The sequence below is a fragment of the Lepisma saccharinum genome, chromosome 11 (genome assembly GCF_977018435.1).
Source record: "Lepisma saccharinum chromosome 11, izLepSacc3.1, whole genome shotgun sequence".
Taxonomy (NCBI): Eukaryota; Metazoa; Arthropoda; class Insecta; order Zygentoma; family Lepismatidae; genus Lepisma; species Lepisma saccharinum.
Window position 1 is genome coordinate 26950839 of NC_139239.1, and position 21776 is coordinate 26972614.

Below are 21776 nucleotides of genomic sequence, written 5' to 3' on the forward strand. Positions count from 1 at the left end.
TTTGTGTATTTCCGCGTATTTTATTCACAGCCTGGCTTCGGCTTTCCCCAGCGCACGGAGTTCACACGGTCTGCACGGCAATGACGCGTGGTTTCTGCTAGAAAAGCCAGCGACCAGCAAGCGCGGGAAGCGGGACAGGTTGAAACAAACGCGGTATAATCCCGGCATCGGCAAGAGTGTTCTTTGTAAGTGTCCCTTCAATTTCACTCATTCTCATCTTCGCGATTAGCTACAAGTGGCAGAAAAGCGGAGTAAAATATACCGAATCAATCAATATCCGAGACGAGAACGCGACAGGAAGCTCGAGACATAACGAGTCTGATACTTCTCCCCTTGTGTATGTATTTCGCGACATATAGATTCAGCGGAATCTACTCCCCCCTTACAAAGTAAATTCCTCTCACGATAAGCCGGGAGCCTTTGCTGGACTTTTTCGTGTGATATCCGAAACCTTCGCACTCACATTCTCACACCTGTCCCCTTGTTCGGTAAGGTTCTGCTGGACCGCATTCCAGTGACCAGTCACGGTTTCTGCTCTGCGACCGACCTTCCAGGGCGTGCCTTCTGCTCACACCTGCTGGAGAAAATCCTCCAGGGATGAAAACTCTGGAGTAATTACCGTATCCGCATGGTAGGACAGAATGCAGCTTTCCATGCACAATTGGCCTTGGTGCTGCATTTTTATTGAACGCTCGTGGAAGAAAAACTTGGGTACGCTTTACAACGAAATCTTGCAACCACGGCTGACATTTGTGCAGTGTTTCTCAAAGTGTGGCCCGCACCGCGGCTGATTCTGATGTTAGATAGATGTCCTTGTGGAGATTTTATATATTTTTTCTACAGTTCTATGCACCCAAGATGACCGCACACTCTTCGTCTTCGTACAAAACATGGCGCTCAAAGAGTGGCTCAGAGCTGCCTAATGCAGTTTTCGGTTTGTCAAATGCAGTTCCTCTAGATGGACCAATCAAGTTAGTTTAAAATACAGTTTAGTGCAAATTATGCACATGTCACACCCCTAATTTTTATTTATTTATTTATTGAAATTTCCAGTACAGCAGAAGCCATTTTAAACCGGAAAGAAACAACAGTAAAACAGTACACTAGTGTTAAAATGAACACACGAAACAAGATAAAATAAAATAAAAGAAAATAAACAAATATAAATATAAACAAGTCGAGACATTTCCAAACAGATGTGTTTCACAAAAGCATTACTTACATACAATTTTTTCTATGTTGGTGATAAAAGATGGATATGAACTGAATATATCGGTTTGGTTTGAGATGACATTGAACTGATTTGGTAGCCTATGAAATAGTGAACGTTGAATGAGTGAGTCTTGGAGTTGCAGTGTGGAAAGTTTCCTTGCTCCATGTTTTGGGTCTAGGCACTCTGAGGGAGAGTTCGTGGAGTGGGATGGTGCATCTTAGGTTTCCATTAATGATCTTATGTAGTAATTTCATATCTGCAACGTATCTGCGTGATTCTGGAGTATTTATGTTTAAGTTTATAAGCAGATCTCTCTTAGGTAGGTGTCTCAGGGCCGGCACTCTATAACGAACGATGGAGAGGAAAAAACTGAGAACATTGTCGATCTTGGAGGTATGAGAAGGGGCAGCCATGTTCCAGATGGGTGAACAGTATTCTAGAATGGGGGACACAAAAGTTTTGAAGTAAATGTAAAGTGCTTTCGGGTTATGGATTTCGGTGAATCTGTAAAGTAAGCCTAGCATACGCATTGCCTTTTTTGTGATGGTTGATATGTGATTATCGAAAGTTAGTTTAGAATCTATGAGGATACCGAGATCTCGGTGTTGTGCTTCTTTTGTTAGAGTGATGTCGGTGAGTGTATAATTACCTTCAAGAATGTTTTGCTTCAATGAAATCGTTATGTAAGAGCATTTCGAAGGGTTTGTGGTCAGTTTCCATCCATCATTTCCGAAGTATGAGCAATTTACTTTGCAACCAGGCAGTGGTAACACAACTAATTTCGAAAAACCGCTATGGGATTCTGAATTCAGAAAAGTTGGCTCCATCTGTTTAGAATTTCAGAGTATTGAAGTGAATCTTGTGGTTGTCTTGGTTCCATGTTTCGAGTCCCTTCCGTGAGTGTCTCATTCTCATTGTTGTAGTTAGTCAAAATCGGAAGAGAAGCGACGTAAAATAACAAGAATACAAATATGGAGATTGACTGAAATGCTGGAACATATGTAACTTTTGCAGAAATTGTGACATCGCATAAGTTTTTCAAATCGAAACAAATGTTACGAGTCGCATTTGCTGAGACAAGACAAAAAGGCACTTGAACGAAACGTGGCACAGTTCCAAACGCAAGAGTTCTCCCTAACGCCCTCAAGATCAACCAGTCTTCTTAGGAGCAGTTCAATTGCGTATCGGTAGTATATTTCTTTATGGACTCTGCACATTATTTCGGGCTTACAATATTTCCATCGCTGATTGCACTATGTGCTAATGGCTTCCAGATCTCTTAAATGTCTTCGTGCTCCAGCAATTTATTAGCTCGCGTGATGTTATTAATTCAAGGTTGCTTTAGTACCCTAATGCACTTACTCATTGTGCTAAAGTCTTCCGCTAGAATGTAAGCTCGACAACGACGAGCTATTTTGACGCACAGAAAAAGAAAGGGCTTGCTCACATTCATGGCCGCCGAAAGACAGTCTCTAAATGCCACGCACTTTTCTTTGTTCATGAATCCGTTGTGTCGCAATATAGCCATTAGCGTGATTGAGGTGTTTTTGGTCTGTTTCGCAAACGCAGGTGACAGTGCATGAACACGGGTGCTATCAATCACTGCCGTGTTCCGATTGGAAAATATTGGATGTTCGTCAATGGACATTTATCATACGCGGTGAATAATAACCAATGCATATCACCGATTCCAGAAAGCATCTACTGTGATGGATATTTAGTTTGGTAGAACGCGTTTCTCCAGCAACGAAAAAGACTAAAGACTTTTAAGGGTCTTGTGAATTTATTGGTGAACAGTGTCCTGACAACGATATATGCCTTCCACATCGTGCATAACATACGGCAAAGGCAATAATAAGCAAGTGGCCCATCACCCATCTTCCTTCTTTCAGTCATATGCAATGTCAGGGGCACGAATTGAAACAAGAACTGAGATAAGCAGGGGACAACGTCTACTTAAGTATCGACACAATTCTATTTCTTAAAACAGCATGGGATTGGGAATATAAACATAATTGTCTGAAGTGCTACTGACAGTGGTTCTTATCAGCATGCAGTTTTAATTGGACAATATCCATTAACTTCTACTACGTTTCGAGAAAGCACCTCTTCTCTCTTCTTCATGTGAAAAATTTCTTTCTGCCGATGGTGAGGATCGAACCTACGACAGATCTACTCCGTGAGCGCTCAGCTTTTGAGGAAGAGATTTGATTTCCATCGCATTTAGTTGTATCTCAGACTTTACACAAAATTATAATTTCAAGTCGAAGTAACCAAAATTTATCCAATGCATTTCAGAATTACTCTGAAATGTGGAAACGTCCTCGTCTTGTAACCAAGGGGTCCCAGATTCGATACCCGATGGAAGCACATTGGTTTGAATCCCACTTTAAGCTGTACGCCAAGTCCCGATTAGCAACTTTCCTTTTTGGGAACCTTTAAATTTTCAGGGAATCCCATTGCAACCCTGAAATAGTAGCCATCTTGGCCCAACGTCATTCCGTATTATTTTTTGTACGTAGTACATCAGTGAACACAACCATGAGTGAACACCGTTAGCAGGGAACACGTTAACGAAAGGTTAAAGGGCACTTTTCTCGCGAGGCACGATGGGTAAAAGGTCAGATTTTACGCAGAGGGCCGCCCACTCCTCGAGTTTAGCTTCTGACAATCACACGTATAGGAACCACAGGAAGATTCAATTTTCGCCGGGCTTCTCCCGCTCATTCAATTTTCCGCCTAGAGGAGAACCGTACATTGCAATGCAGAACGCAGAAGATGGGAAGAAGGGCGACGCAATAAACTTTACTTTTCTTCCACACCCTGGCGGCCAGTGGGTGGGGAGGATCTTGCCCTGCAAGGGGAAATACTGGGGAAGAAGGGAGGGCGGTTGTTGTAAGGAAATATTAGAACGCTTTCCAAGGGCCTGCTCAAATTTCAAAGAGGACTGTAATCGAAACTCGAGTGCTCATGTTCCAATCTCTTTATCAGGGACACAGGTGTGGCCACTAGCTACGGGACATTTCTTATTATGCGGGAAATAAAAATAAGATCGCGGTAACGAGACGTCATCCGTAAGATGTGAATGTAATGGGGGATACCGGGGAGTCCTTCAGACAGCAAAATTAACTGGCAAAATGAATGAATGAGTGGGCATTCCCCAGAACAAAAAAGTTAGCACGCATACTGCTCAATACACATGGGGCATTGTCGTCGAGAATAACCTAACGGTAGTAAGGCAACGAAAAATAACCTACTAGTGAATAATCAACCTGGGACAAGTGCGACCGTCCAAGATTCTAGGTGGACGCTCTTACCCCACCCCACATGTTTTATTTACTCGGCCCCTGTATGCGAGTCTAATAATGCTACATTCACCGTACGTCAGGTTCGTAAAGAGATATATTGTGCAACAAATATATTACAAGTGTTAAAATGTATTGACAATATGTATGTAGTTCAGGTTTCGGTACACGCCATAATCCTTATAAAGATAACACCGAAAATAAATATATACCTATAAAATCGTCAATTTTCAAGGAAGCGTACAACTGCTTCCTTCACACACAGCCTCTCCAGCTTCCATGACAGCAACTAGCTTCTCGTGGGGTCTCGAGAAAGCGAATATACGCCCGAGGAATGGTGAAAATATACAAGCACATGCCGTAATTCAATTCAATTTGTTTTTCCTAAATCTGCATGTCTGTAAGCCCAGACTCGTATTAGCGACATTATCTTGTAATGGTTATGACCTCTGATGAATGTTTTTCCTAAAGTGGCATAAATGAGACAAGCTCAAGGATATAGGCCTGACCTTGTTCGAACCTGGAATCTACGCTAACCACTCTGCCACCAAAGCGTATGAGAAACATAATTCCGTCTCAGCTCAGCAGTCGAATGCTGGAAGAAGCTATTTTCAGTCTCCATAGCGTGTTCAACCTGACTGCTGAGCTGAGACGGAATTATGTTTCTCATACGCTTTGGTGGCAGAGTGGTTAGCGTAGATTCCAGGTTCGAACAAGGTCAGGCCTATATCCTTGAGCTTGTCTCATTTATGCCACTTTAGGAAAAACATTCTTCTATGCATTAACAAATAAGAGAGCCGCGGTGGTCTAATTTTTTCCAGCCTTGTCCCGCATAAAGCGGCTCCGGAGTTCACCCAGCCTCAAATCAATGGGTACCCGGGGGCCGAGAGGTAAAGGCGGCCGGAGCGTGCTGCTGATCAGATCGCCTCCAAAATGAAAAGGATAAAAAGTTTTAATTTATCGAAACAACCAGACCAGACGATTGTGAATTTAAAGTTTTCAGTAATCTATCACATTTCATAACTAGTAAGATTGTGTAATTAAGAAACAAAATATCACATGTTTTTCAATTAATGTGTTATGCAAAATAAACTAGTGATATAATTAAGCCTTGTTTTCCATATTAAAGAAAACACTAAGTTGCTGACCAAGGCAGTTTATAAAGATGTAAAAACACTTAACATGTAACGTTTCAACCCTGTATCAGGGTCTTCCTCAGACGAAGAACTAAACTAAAATGATGGAATACTATTTCATGTTACTATTACATGTGTTTTTACATCTTTATAAACTGCCTTGGTCAGCAACTTTTTTTTTTAAACTATGTATGTTTCATGTAGAACTTAGTTAGATTCCTTTGACTTCTTTGTAATTAACAATGCTCTTTGAAGTTCCCAACACTTGTATATTGATTTATTTGAGATTTCTGTTACTTAGATTCTGTATTAAGTATAAAAGGAAGTTGTTTTTTTTAAATTATATTTAATTCTGATTTTGTTTTACGTGATTCACCGATAGATAGATAGATGATCCGAAGCAAATACCACATTCAATTAAAACCTGCGAATTACTAGAAACTATCTTACCTTCAACTGCATTGAAACTAAGCAATATTGTTACATATTTTTAATTTTGGCATTTGTTTACACCCCCCAAACACACACACCATGTGTGTTCTATTTTTTGTTATGTCATTTATTTGTGTAGTTGCTATTTTATGTAAGTACTCGCTAATTGCCCGGGTATTTATTTATCCCAATCTTCTATTAGACAGGAAAATAATGAATTCTAACTATAGTGTAAAATTAACTTGGGGTTGAACGGCATTGGGAGTGTCACTGTTCATCGTAGCGACCCCGAAAACACTAATATCGGCCGATTTCGATTATTTTCACGTCACCCCCTTCCCACCCCCCAACCCTAGAGGTGCCAGTGGTGTCTTACCCCCACAGTATTTCTGTTCAGATTGTAAGTATAAAGTTTGCTCATCGTCAATGTCACCAATTGGCGACTCCGAAAACTATGTATTCACACTAATCTGTCATTTTTGACCTTTTATTTTTCAACCCCTCTCACCTCTCAACCCGATAGGTGATGAACTTGGAGTTGAGCGGCATTGGAAGTGTCACTATCCATCTTAGTGACACCGAAAACTATGTATTTCACACTAATATCGTTATTTTTTATTATTTTTACATGTCACCCCTTCTCACCCCCACCCTTAGAGGTGTCAGGGGTGTCTTGGAGTTGAATGGCATTGGGAGTGTCACTATTAATCTTAGCGACCCCGAAAACTATGGATTCCACACTAATATCGGTCGTTTTCGATTATTTTTACATGTCACCCCTTCTCATTCCCACCCCTAGGGGTGCCAGAGGTGTCTTACCCCCACAGTATTTCTTTCCAGTTTGTAAGTCCTATGTGTACCAAGTTTGATCATCAGGAATGTCACCAATTAGTTTAGCAACTGCGAAAACTATGGATTCGACACTAATCTAGGTCATTTTTGACATTTTAATTTTCACCCCCTCTCACCCCCATCCTGATAAATGATGAACTTGGAGTGAAACGGCATTGGGAGTGTCACTATTGATCTTAGCGACCCCGAAAACCATAGATTCAAGACTAATATCGGTCGTTTTCTATTATTTTTACATGTCGCTCCCTTCCCACCCCTACTCCTAGAGGTAGGAGGGGTATCTTAACCCTACAGTATTTCTTTCCAGGTTGCAAGTGATACGTGTACCAAGTTTGGTTGAAATCGCTCCAGGCGTTCGAGAGTTATGCGGGAACATAACATACATACACACCCACACACACACACACACACACATATTTTTCGTGGAGTTGGGTGGGTTGTAGTCCAGTATTTGCTGAAGTTCGCATCGAATTTTTGGTGAAATTTTCAGAAAAGTGTCGAACTGAATAAAAAGAAGATAAGGAAATAATTCAACTTAGGATACACATACGTAAGTTTGCATGTAAGCATTTAGAAAATCTTTATATTGTAATATTCCATCGAAATTACGTACTTGGGTGGTGACAAAAGAATGACGGTATCGATGAGAACCCAAATGTGACAAAAGAATGACGGTATCGATGAGAACCCAAATGGTAATGCGCACAGGGAGTAACTTTTCCAGGAGAAGTACAGGCTCGTGTTGTGGTTTCCAGTTGCCAGAGAGCTTATTGTAGTTTGCCGCGCAGTGCCACCCCTGCCGAGGGGAATGTCGCATGATAAAGCATTGTTTTCGTTTTCTAGAGTGCTTCGTAGCGCAAACAACTTTTTTTGTGATGTGTTGCTTTGCTGGAGTTGTTTGTTTCGCTACTTGTCGCCTAGTAACAAGAAGGGGGGGGGGGGGCAGATTTGTTCTTGTTCTGAGAGTCTTTCTCTTAGGCAATGGAGTTACAAGTACATTCCAGGAGGAGGGAAAGACTGGGGGGGGGGAGCAGGCGCAGTCTAAACTATTATTCTAGCGACAAGAGTTCCCACCTGTCATAGTAGGTGGGCAGAAAGAGGATGTGTTGCCCCTTGAACCAATCAAGGAAGTTTCGTTGCCATGAAGACAATTTTTTTTTTGTATTGTATTGCCAAACCTAACAGCCGCAACGTTTCAGCAAAAGGAGATGTATCTTCTTTACCCCAACTAAAGTATTTGCTTCAACTGCGAAGGGATAGCAGATGTTGACTGGCCGAAGCATGATTGTGACTGACCATAAAGCAGGAAATTGGCAACATTGAACTTCACCTTCATTTGACTCTGTAAAGTCCAGTTGCATTCTTTCATTGCGTGCACTGTAGGCATTTACAACATAAAATATGCGTACTATTTTTCCAGCAACTAAAGTGTTCCATGCTCCTCCCCGATAGAAAAGTGACTGACGCTGTCCAATTGCAATAATTGGTCCCAGGTTCGATCCCCCTGTGGAGCACATTCCACAATGGTTGGGATATCGATAAGTTTGTTTTAAGCCCATCGTATGTTCAGTTAGGCTAAGTGGGACTAGACTTACAATTTAAAGTGGAATCCGAACCACTATGCAAAGTGCCTCCACTGTGAATCGAACCCGAGACCTTTGTTTGCAAAGTGACAGACAGCCTTACGAGGAGGCTGGTGCAGATATCACTTTAAACTAGTGGGTGGTCAAATGGACCCGGTTCCAAACGTATAGGATCCAAAGTTCTGATTCCAAGTTCCAAACCCAGAGATGCAGGTCAAAGTTTTAGATCTTACTTCTTTCAAAGAGAGTGGTTACACAAATTAAGCATTTCAAACGGAATGCAGAACCAGAAGAATTATCATTACTGTAACGAAGTCTTAATGTTCAACCATGGACAGAGTCTACTTTAATTGATTGATTGACTTTGCTTTATTTTACTTCGCTTTTTGGCTAATTTGCGAAGGGAGATGAGTGATGATATGATGAATTAGATGAATGGACACTCACAAACATCGTCCATGCCGGGATTCGAACCCGGAACCCCTGGCGTCATAGCGCTATGTGCTAACCACTTCGCCACGGGGGCTGACTGAGTCTACTTTAAACTGCGGGTTCAGTCCGAATTTCATATCTCAGCAAAAAGCGTACAAAAAACCAACAAAAAAACATATTTTTTTTCAATTCGCTTATGGTCACATTAGAGAAGGTTTCCATGTTCATTGATAAATGGACAAGACACGTGACAACATGTACGTAATCAAACCGAATAAACAGTGATGTTTTCTTATTTGTCACAATCTGATTTTGAATTTCCTGTACTTCCAGTTTGCGACAAGAGTTGCGACGGCAGAACATGTTACAAGGGTGGATGCTGCCACGCCCAGTGCCTTGGTGGATGTAATGGAACCCGACCGGATGACTGTATATCCTGCAAAGGGGTGAAAGTCGCAGGACGATGCGTTACCAGGTGCCCACCACCAACATACGAGGTAAGCTTATTTTGGCGCAAAACCAATAAAAAAGAACAAAGTTATGAAACACAGTAGTTAATAATAATAATAATAAACACATTATTGCAGCAGTTATGGCAGGCAGATCCCTGAAAAAAAAAACCAAGATTATAAAAGAATCATTGTACAGTTTTATAAGAAATATACTTGCAGGGCGTACATACACTACAATACTTTTAACAAGGTATGATTTCTTTTTTATTTGAAAAAATAGTTAAAAATTTCTCTTCTCGGTCCAGTCACAATATCAATGTTTCTGTAAGCGTTACAAAAAGGTCTTGCTTACGAAGGCATGATATTCAGCGAACAACTTCCCCAACAATTCATTGCGTGAAATTACGCCTGCCGCCATATTTCCGGCAAACAGGTCATAATCTGCGTTGGAAACATGCTGGGTAAGTGCGTATGGTCTTTGCCGAAGTGATTCAAGATACAAATTGAAGCTGCTTTCCTTAACACCCGTGAATCTGGGGCGCGTCTTCGCTGAGAAGGTTTTCGCTCGTTGAGCAGACATATCATTTACTTGGGTATAGTTGCGCAGAGAATGGTTCTAAAATGGTGTAGTGCAAAATTAATATTTCAATTATTGCTGATGAATGAGAACAAAACCAAACATTTCTCATGAAATGTTATTTTAAATTTTCTTCTACACACACTCGCACAACTTTCCACGACTACGATGCATATTTGGATACTTCACGCGCCCCTGTTTACCGCGCCGCGCTATGAGGGAGTTCTGTACTGTTCTTCCTTTTCTGGCCCACACCGCCTTTGCAGTCTCTGGCCAAAGGTGCTATTAATGTTGTTATTTTTCCCCTTCTGGAAAAACAAAGTATTCTGAGCACTTGAAAGTGCCTTGGGAAGGGCACAATACACTTTTCCATTCCGCACTTGTCACTTGTCTCAGTACTAGCACTTTATATCGCACTTCCTTGTTGTGGTCTCTTTGTTGATCAACAGGTGTTTGTTTACATTGGGATGTTTTGTTTTCGGGCGAACCCGTATAAAATCCACATGACAGCGGGATAAGGGTTAAGACGTAAGGTCGCTATGGAAAGAGGAAATGTTGTTCCTGCTCGTACAAGACACTTATAAAGGGTTTTTCTGTGACATTGAAAGAATATATGATTAATCGTTTGGATGGCCTCACCGCAACTGCAGGAAGGGGTAGGAAGGAGATAGGTGAAATCGAGCAAGGTGTTGGTTGGTTCGCACGTGACCTGTGCAAATTCTTGTTGCGATAGAACCCGGATTTTAGGCAAAATGCCTATTCGTTTCGAACGCTGGTAGACAAAAATTGAACACAAAAGTACACCGATCCGAAGGTTCTTAACATTCTGAACAATACTTTATGTTGCCTTTTTTTTGGACCTTTTTCGCCCTTTTTTTGCCTCTTTTGTCATTCCGACAAGGCATTTTTAGAATTATATTTCTCTTCTATTTGATTTCGTTTTCCAATAACCCGTGTTATCCAAATTATTATTTTTAAATACATTTTTAAAAATTTAAGAATAATTTAAGTCCGTCTCTTCAATTTTTAATGCCTCTTCTTCATTTTACACTGCCTTTTTAAAAAAAATTTCGTTGCCTTTTTGCCTGCCATTTTTAATACTTTTCAGTGCCTGAACATCCGGGCTCTGGTTATCACTGCTCGGGGAAGATGTATGGAACGGAACCAAGGTTGGCGGTTGCCGACCTGTGCAACCCATTTATACGTTGTGATATGGGATAGAAGTTGAATGCACCATTCATCCCAACTTGATTGATTTTTTTTCCGTACTCGTGGTAGGAGGTCCGTGTATGGCAAGCGCAGGGGGAGAACACGTACCTCCATTCTGGCCCCTTTAGCGTATGCGTCAGCAAGATCTTGATATACCTTGAGATCGCTGTGGCCTTTGATGCACCTAAAAGTCACGATTTGGCCCTGTTGGCGTAGCTTATAAACGATCTGAAGGATTAAGAAGATGAAAACATTCATACGAAAAGCCGCAGCCCCAGTTCGAGCCAATGTCTGTAGGACGATTAAGGCGTCTGTGAGAATGAGTGTATGAGATATATCCTGTTGAAACTTATATTGATGAGCCTCGGTTTTTCCTGGAACATAAAACGCACAGTCCACCTCGTCTCCGCGATTGGAACCGTCGGTGTAAATAAATGTTGCCTTAGGCCAATTTTCTCGATAATTATGATGTTGTCCTCTATCTTCGTAATAAATATCCAATGGATTGACTAATGGGAATTGTAACTGATAGGTCAGTGGTTGGGTTTAGGTAAAGGATTGATGATATGCATCGCGATCAATGTTATAACAGTGAAGAAAGTAATTTATGGGATCAGAAGGAGTGAGAACCTGCACGGTTTCCCATTCTCGTTGCAATGCAAATTCTTTATTGAAGGGTTTTCCCAAGTTTTTCATAAATATTGGGTAGTTAACCCTTGTCTACGATGGGTTAGGGAGGTTTCGTTACTTTCTAAATAGACCCTTACGTTTGGACTCGATTTCATGAATCCAAGACAGATACGTAAAGTCTGTCTTTGTAAGACATCACGTTTTTAGAGGTATCGAGAATTGGCACTACCATATGCTGCTGCAACACAATCAAAAAGAGACCGGAAACAATTTTTGTAAAATAAGAGCATTATGTAGGGGTGGCTCCCCCATCGTGTGGTCGCGAAACAGCGTAGAATATTATTTAATTGTCGTCCGGTAACGCGTCTGACTACCATGCTCAAGGTCCCGGGTTCGATCCCCGGCCGGTTCAAATCCGGGAATTTTTCTAACGTTGGAAGCGGCCCCGGCGCCCACCCAGCGTCGAATAACATGGGTACCTGGGGGAAACCCTGGGGGGTAAAGGCGGTCAGGGGCGTGGTGATGATCACATCACCCCCACTCACGACCGGATCAAGAAAGTGTGGGGCGTTACCCCCACACCCCCTATACGCGTGTATGACGTGGTGCTATGCACAGGGGAACACTTTACCTTTTTTTTTTACCTTTACCTTTATTTTCAAGATAATTGATACGTGCGATCCAATTTAATTTTCTATCAAACCTGACTTCCAAATAAGTACCTGTTTCAACGACTGGATTATTGGCTATCTGGGTAATTGTGTTCGGATATCTATGTTGAGGACGTAAATTGAATATTATGATTTTTGATTTTGGACGAGAGAATGTCAAACCCATGTTACGTAATGAATGATGTGTCGAGGGTCAGAATTAATTTCTTTTTGGCCAGTAATCCCTGTGTTGCATCTGGTGTGGTCAAGTAATAACAAAAGTCGTCTGCAAATTGAAGGATTTTAAATTGACCATGAGGTACAGTATGAAATTGTTGAGTATAAATATTGAAAAGCAGGGGACTGAGGGGGGAACCTGGAGGGATCCCGTGTCGTTGTTTACGCTGTCCATCCATTCTATCCTCGAACCAATACACGAGATTGCGTTCGAGATATAAATGCCATAGGATATATACAAGGGTTGGGTAAATTTGTAGTTGTTTGAGTCATATGCTTTGGCTATATCCATAAATAGACCAAAAAGTAATCTCTCGTTACTTTATTATTTATTATTTACTGTGAGGATATTAATGGCATCCTGACTGCCCAGGCCTAGCCGGAATCCCATTTTGGTGGGGGGAAATAATTCCGTTTTCGCTATAAGGGAGACCCGTTTGCCGCAGCTCATACATTTTCAACGGTTTCTTCCCAAAGTGCACTGCGTGATGACAAGTTAAATATCCATTAAAATCACAAGAAATACTCGTTTGGTGTTTACAGGATATAAGAAGATATTCGCAGTATTAATTAATAATTTCAATTGTAAATTACGTAATATGTAGTGTTTTATTCTAATAACAATATTATCGTATTAATGATTCTCTGTGTTTCGCAATAACTACTCTATATGTAAATACATGTTCCAATAAAACTGAGTTAAATAAAGTCAAATTTGCACTTCGAATTATTTGGCCTAGGATATCTTTGTCTTAAGTAAACTTAGCTGCAGTTAAAGAGACGAATTAGTTTTGTTGTACAGTGGGATCCATGAGTATTACCGTGCAAATTGTCCATGACTATTTTCATTAATTGTTCTCTCACATCCTATGTGTTTTAAAGCGATGCATTTTTATATACTGTGGTGCAGATGTTTTCAACAGCTTGTCTTGAGTTTTAGATTAATTCTTGAAGCTCTTATTGGGTCAAATAAAGTGCACGAACATGGTGATGGACAATTTGCACGATAATACTCATGGATCACACTGTACAGGAGCATGCACTCGAGACAAAATTAATGGCATTTGTGGTATAATACTTGGTATAATTTAACAATACAGGGAATTTATCCAATTTGTTTAAAATTTGGGATACTTACTAATTTGGGCCTCGTAATCACGAATCTGCACTTAATGTTTGGCGCTCACGTATAAATTTGGCGCTTATTTGGGGGCAGGTGAATCCGGCCAATTTCTAACATGCCTTTAACAGGGACTCTATAGATATAGGCGGGGCCGCGATAGCGGTTGGGGGCGGTAGGTCAATTACCCCAGGGGCGGAGCCCGGAATCGGCGGGAAATTTGGAAATCGAGGGTGTGGAAATAAGAACTTAATTTAGATTATTTTGCTATTTCCACGTGTGAGCGCCAAATTTTGACTGCAGGTTCGTGATTAGGGGGCCAAAATTAGTGAGTATGCCGAATTTCAAACAAAATGGAGAAATTCCCTGTATTGTAAAAGCGCCCCGTTATTGCGATTTCATCATGCTACGAATGCAATTTTAACATGGTTCGATTTACTTCTGTTAACACATACTGCGGAGTTTTATTTTGTTCAATATATGCTTTCATGGTTAGGTTAGGCAGGCCAAGTTTGGTTCTCTTAGCATTAAAGTAAAGTCCCTAAATGCATTGTACTAAGGTTCCGATTTACTTCTACATTAATTCCCACAAGTCTGCGAAACTACAGTCACTTGTCAATGGAAAATACATTGTCTATGGAAAGCACGAATGCTTGTGTAAGGTAATTTTTAAGTTGTTTTTTTGGAGCGAATTTACAATATAGAGAAAGTCTCCAATTTTTTTAATTTTCGGTTTACTAACTAATTTTGACCTCCTAATCACGAATCTGTTGTTAAAAATCGGCGGCGAAGTCGGAAATTTGAAAAAAAAATATTTTTTTTTTCAATTTTTATGAAGGTTTATATCCGTAGTTTTACGAACGAAATTGTATAAGTTTTACAAACAAAATGTTATAAGTATGCTTGCCTAACCTAACCTAACCTAACCGAACCTCCCGTGAATCGTTTTTGGGCGAATAATCACTTTGAATACGGAATTCGTAGTCTTGTAGCACGTAAATGACGAACAATGTTTCACAAAACATGCCATTTTTCCTAAAATCAGCGGTGGAGTATTTGCGTATTTTTACAAACGAAATATTATAACTATGCTTGCCTAACATAACTAAAGCTAATCTAACATTACCTGAAATGGTTATCCGTGAATGATTTGTGGACCAATGATCACTTTCAATAAGAAATTTATAGTTTTGTAGCACGTAACTGACCAACAACGTTTCATCAATACAGGAGACGCCATACTTTCCTGAAATCAACGTTAAAACACTGTTGCCAAACTTACCTGTAGTTGTCCGTATATGCTAAATTGAACGAAAGGAGTGCTAATGGAACCTAACCTAACAGGCCTAACCTAACCTAGTAGGCATACCTCGTCCCCGTGATGGTTCGTGGGGCTATGTCACGTTAATAATTTTCTCTCCCGCCTAAATTATCACTTTCAACGACCAATGCTCTGAACAGTGTGGCAACGCTGTAGACGGCGCAAGGAATTTCGAATGTCATTTGTTCTGACATGGAAGCAACGTTAAAACACTGTTGCCAAACTTACCTGTAGTTGTCCGTATATGCTAAATTGAACGAAAGGAGTGCTAATGGAACCTAACCTAACAGGCCTAACCTAACCTAGTAGGCATACCTCGTCCCCGTGATGGTTCGTGGGGCTATGTCACGTTAATAATTTTCTCTCCCGCCTAAATTATCACTTTCAACGACCAATGCTCTGAACAGTGTGGCAACGCTGTAGACGGCGCAAGGAATTTCGAATGTCATTTGTTCTGACATGGATTGCCAAAATTATATGACAATTAGTCTTCCTGCTAAGAGAATTTGAAAAAAGAAAATCATAAAACAATTGGAACCGTTACCAGAAATAATGTATACCGGAGACACATTAAAATCGGATATTTTGTATTTTGCATGGTTCGAACTTACTAATTGTGTATTGCGGAACATAGTTCAAGGTGCCATTATGCTTTTTACATGAAAACAAACACAATTTTTCTTCGCTTCCGTAACACACGTTATGGCGGGCACATTTTGACTCATGTTCTGGGTATGCAGTGTTTCCAACCTTCTTTACTGAAAAATATCTACTATCGTGTTCGTCACGTGTGAAAATTTTACATTATGCGTGGGTAGCTGACGGATAGCCCACGAACCATTTCCGATAAGGTTCGGTTAGGCAAGGCAAGTATAGTGAAAAAAAAGGTTGGAAAAACTGACAGGGGCTTACGTCATCAAAGGTATGCAGCATGCAGTTCACGTAGCGAAAGCAATGGCAATTGTGCGTCGGTGAGTTATTTCTCTTGAAAAATACATGATTTCCTGGTCAAATATATTCCACGATGAAAGAAAATACCTCGAATGTTGGAAAGCTTGCAGAAACTGATTTCCATAAGTAGTTTCTTGTGTAAAAATTAAGAAATGTGTCTCCTATATACCGAACTTTTACCTTAGTTTTTGCACTTGTTGGAATATAAACTAAGTAAAAAGAAGTATAAATATAGTGTGGGTGGTTGTGTGTATATGCAAACACACACACACATACATACATATATATATATATATATAAACAACTATGCATTAATGAGGCACAAGAATTGTATGTATGTATGTATGTGTGTGTGTGTGGTAGGTTATATATGTTCAAATATCTCCCAAACCATCAGCATAGCTACATGTGATTCTAACTATATGTGAGCTTTTCTTTCTATTACAGTACCTGCAACGGAGATGTGTCACAGAACAGGAGTGTTACAACATGCCTCAACCAGAGAATTTCTGGCTTTACACACACATGCAAAGTTCATGGAAACCATTTAAACTTACAAGCTCATGTCTTTTGAACTGCCCGGCTAACTATACACAAGAAAAGAATAATTCTACCAACAGAACTGAGTGTGTTAAGTGTAAAGGTGAGCGTGTGGAAGTATTACATGATTACACCAGAGTTGTTCAATGTAGTGCATGTTTTTCATGTTTTGTTCCATGAAATAAATAAATGTTCCACTTCTGAATTGATCAAGTAATGCAAGTAGCAGTTTCTCATTTAATCTCCGTAATACATTCCACGTTGGATTTAACCAAACCCCTGTGAAGAAAAAAGTTGAGAGGTGAAGAATGTGCATATTTTTTGTTAACACCTTAAGTGTGGAGTTTTCAGAACTAGTCATGACTAGAAAGTGTAACCCCACCCCCCCCGGGGAGAATTCCGTTAACAAAATTGACTGAAATAAAACACCAGTCTTTGCCTACCTTCTTCTTTTATGTAGTATTTTTTTAATAGATTGCTTTCATATTCCATGACAAATGTAAATAATACATAGCATGTCGGCATGTATGTACTTGAGGTTCATACAGAATCAGGCCCATACCCAGGATTTTTTTGAGGGGGGGGTCCAAGCCCGAAACCTTGAAGATTATCTACGTATATAATTGTCATGAAATATATGTCAATAATTATTCATTAATATCATTAATTAATATATATATATATATATATATATATATATATATATATATATATATATATATATTAACATATACTAGCAAATTAATTTTGAACAACTGGTTCAAAATGTCAAGAAATTAGAAGATAGGTGAAATGTTTTAATAAGTGTTTCATGTTATTTAATTATTGTTATTTTATTAAAAATGATAATTAAATTTTCATACTTTTATTGTGTTATGTTTTTATAAAAGTGTAAATCTATTAATTGTCTCTCGAAAGGAAATATTTCCTTAGAGTTGTAGCTAGAGATGTCAATGCCCAGGACGAGAATGATTTTTGCACCATCTTACCTAGATGTAGCTGGCATACTTAGATATTGTAGAATTTTATGTACTTACATTGGCGGCTCCTAGTTGGGCTCTATGGGTGTGCACTTCAGTTTCACATCCAGAAATGTTATACCACCCCTGTGAAATACTCGCACCCGTTTTTGCATATATAATGATGCTTAATATATTGGCAACCCAAGTTTGATCACCTTTCACTGAAAATGAGGCCATGACAGAGTTATATTTCATGATTTTTTCAACTTTTTTTTTTTTTTTTTTTTTTTTTTACAAATTTCAAATATTTTGGAAATTAACCAGCTAATCACGACAATAGCGATGTTATTATGCAATATGTAATTCAGCATTTGATAACCTGATAATATCACTCAAAACATAGAAATACCGATCTGCAATATCAATACTATTGTTGATTTGCAAAATATTTCGTAAAAAACTTCCTCCCCCACTCCGCTGATATTAATGAACAAAGAGAATTGACGTACACGAAAGAAGCCCATCCAACTATTACATGGAGGAAATCAGTTGTGATTTATCTAGCCGTTATTTATTTCTAATGACAGACTGATCGAACCAAGCAAATCAAGCGAAATGAAGAGAATAATAAATTTTAAAAGAAAATGACAGTACTCACTCAGTCCACACTGCTGTGCTTTGTACTTCAGAATTTTTCCTTGCCTTCTGCCGTATCCATATACGGTTAGAGTTCAGTTGCTACAGGCTTTGAACCTAAACCTAACAGTTTATTTTGGCCAAGATTCACTAAGCAAAGGCAATATCAGGCATGTTTAATACACTCGTTTCGCTTTCAGTTGCTCTCTTCGCCTTCCCTCTTTTCTTCCCCTGTCATGCTCGCGATAGAATCGGAGGGACAATATACCATCGAAATTTCCCTTTTCACAAATTTTACAACCATGTTCAATAAATTGACTGCTTTTGAATAAAACTTGGGGTCAAAATAAAGCTATCTAAGAAAGAACCCTCTACTGATATTTGTAGTACGCAGCACAATTTACACACTTTATGAACACAAGAACATGTTTTAAGTTTTATTATTATGACACAAGTGGTGCTCCCAGGATTTTTGTAGTAGTCTTTTCCTGCCTTTGACTTTCCTTTCCTTTGGAATACTGGGCCAAAGGGAGGGGGGGGGGGGTTGTCTCCCAGCAACCCACCCCCGGGCATGCTTCTGTATGACACTTTCTTACTTAAATATTATGTATATACTCTTTCTACTGTAATGATTCTGATTCCACCGCTTAATTTCTATCTCCAAACTGATATATATATTTCCTTCCCGTGAGGGATAAAATTAAGGAAATAGGTTGGTATCACTTTCGGTCGTTTCAGAGATTTTCAAAATGATCTTGCCTGGATGCTTTCCAGTTGTGGAAAGAGCATGAGTGTCTTCACGTTTTGATAATCTTGGTTTATTTTTAGTACAGTCACCATATGATCTGGAAACGTCACATTTACTTTCAAAATTGTTGAATTGTTCGATAGCGGGAAATTTCATAAGTCTTATACTACCATACGAATAACGTTACCTGCAATTTATTGGAGTGAGTACATCATCTATGCATGTGTTTCTTTGGTTTGAAATGTTTGAAATGAAATTTCGACTATCGCAATCAAATTCTAATCATGGCACAACACTAGACTAGACTGTTTTTCACTCTTCCTGCATATTTTATACCTGCCATTGTATTACATGTTTTGTTGTACTGAAACATTGCTTGCCTCCTTCTTCAGACTACGCTTTGCTACTGCATTCTTTGTATGTGCTTATGATGTTATTCTTAGTAAAGTATGTTTGAAGTCCAAACTAATTGCTTATCTTTGTTGTTTTAACACGAAATCTTACCCTCGGAAAATTTTAATGGGGGAAAAATTTTAATAGAACAAGATCGTTGGTGGGTATTGTGGGAGATTCCCCTTCCGCCATGGGAATTTGTACCCTGAATGTGACCACCAATGCTATGGAATTATCTTATAATGAAGAACATGTCTGAATGTGAATTAACCACAAAGACAGGACATTTTCTCACCAAGACTGCAGTTCGAAAAAAGTCAAAACAGGTAGTAAATATGGTGAACTGTCCCGTCCTAATTGGAACATTTAGTAGCTTCACATAAATGGTTATAAAATTAAAATTACTAAATATAGCAGACTGCAGACTTCTGGAATCTGCCTCTCTCCAGAGACAACCCATTCATTTATACAAGAAGAAAATCTAAATTCTTGCAAAATCTTAAAAATGGTCCATGTTATTTTTGTAGCTTTGCATCAAAATATTTCATGACGCGAGATGGGCATGGCCCCCTTGCCCCCTCCCCCCACCCTGTGAGTAGGGGCCTGTGCAGAATTAATCTTTCTGATGTGGAAGTCTTTGAAACAAGTGCAACTCAATGTCCGTATCACACAAACTTCATGTTTGATCCATATTTTGGTTTTCTATTATGCACGAACTACATCACACAAGAGCAGATAATTTTTCTTATGTCTAACCAGTGATGGCGCCAGCCTGAAATATGTGGGGGAGGGTCTGCAGATTTCGGTTTGAAATTCTCTGGAGAGACGCTAACTAAAACTGGCTAAAATTTATTTACTTAATGCTTTACTAGGGTATAATTTTACAAATTTTACAGTTCGACGCAAAGATAAATCACTGTATAAGTATGGAATAACATCACAGACTTACCATTCATATTAGCAGTACAAAATTCATTATAGAAACAACACACACTCAACTCTCTGGACATACGTATAAAAATACTTCATGTAACACACTTTCTATGTAAAGAATTATTATTATTATTATTATTATTTTTTTTTTTGCTGAAATGAGAAAATGAACCACAAGAAACTGCAATAAGATACATCTGTTTTTATAAAGGGCTGAAAAAATAATCCAAAGATTTTGCAAGCTTTTTCTCAATGGGCAGAATAGACAGAGCACTCAACCCTCTTGTTACTAATTCACTTAGGAAGGTAACACTGATTTGCTGCAAGCTAGAAAATGTTATTTTACATCCAGCTTTGAGGAGTAAGCAACAGAAATCTGTAACTTTGACGTCATCATCTGTGAATTGTGTTTTCCTTCTACATTTGCTTCAAAGGTCAACAGCTCCCAAGTTTTGGGAAGGATGGGGGAGTTTTATTGCTTTGGCCAGGGGTGGAATGTACAGTAGACACTTTGATTGAATATTGTGCATTTTTCTTGTATGATATAAACATCTTTATCATCAAAACTAGTATGGAGTGTGTAGTAAGGTATAATGTTATTAGCAGTCAGATATATACTATGATTAAGAATTGTGGTAAACCATGTCAAATTTTCAGGTTGACCATAAAGTAGATTATTTTGCTCCTGCATATGCTTGGCAAAAGACTGACCAATATTTATTTCTCTCTAATCTTTCAGGCAAGTGCAATAAGATGTGTTTCGGCAGGAAAGTGGACAACCGACATTCTGCTCAGATACTTAAAGGCTGCACACATATTGATGGAGACTTGCTGATTAGTATGACTGGAGGTGAGAAAGATCCTTAATATATTTCTTGTAAATGTATACAAAATTTGTAAACTTGTATTTTATTACTATATATTACCATGGCATTTAAGTTTAATTTGGCTTTATTATTATTTTTTGCCATCTCTTGAAAAAAAATACATGCATTCACTGTAAAACTGTTTTGGGAATTTTTAGTGTGTGTTGATAACTTTGATGATAAAGATCTATTTTTCCCACTTCAGAATGTCTATTGACATGAGGACAATCTAATGGGATTTACGTAGCTTCTTGTTTTCTGTGTTATATTTTGTCATTTATTCCTTCTATCAGACAATAATAATGGGCTTCTACATAGTACTTTTGCATTTGGTACGAATGCTTCTGGTCCATCTCAGTAGGAGCATCTTGAGAACAATTGGGAAGATTTTGAAAAGATAAAGTGAACAGATTTTGGTCTAGGAAACAAGCAGTGGGGTCAAATGAAAGTCCACTTGGTAGGATTGGTTCTCAAAGAGCTGTTGAACCATAGATTTTAGTTTAGGTATTAGCAACAACTAACTTCTCATGAACAAATTATAAAGTGGGATGAACATGCATATGTTGATTAAGTGGTATGCCCAATAGGAAGTTGATGG

The 21776-nt window shown here is 39.1% G+C and overlaps 1 protein-coding gene across 4 annotated transcripts in view; it reads left to right on the forward strand.

Annotated features, from left to right (window-relative positions):
* LOC145994691 (insulin-like peptide receptor) overlaps positions 1 to 21776 on the forward strand; it is a 267151-nt gene that overhangs the window by 170109 nt on the left and 75266 nt on the right. For all 4 annotated transcript variants that reach the window (XM_083130847.1, XM_083130849.1, XM_083130850.1 and 1 more), the window contains exons 4-6: positions 9287 to 9450; positions 16548 to 16743; positions 21052 to 21162. In XM_083130847.1, coding sequence (XP_082986973.1) covers positions 9287 to 9450; positions 16548 to 16743; positions 21052 to 21162 — 471 coding nt within the window. The remainder of the gene's footprint in view (positions 1 to 9286; positions 9451 to 16547; positions 16744 to 21051; positions 21163 to 21776) is intronic.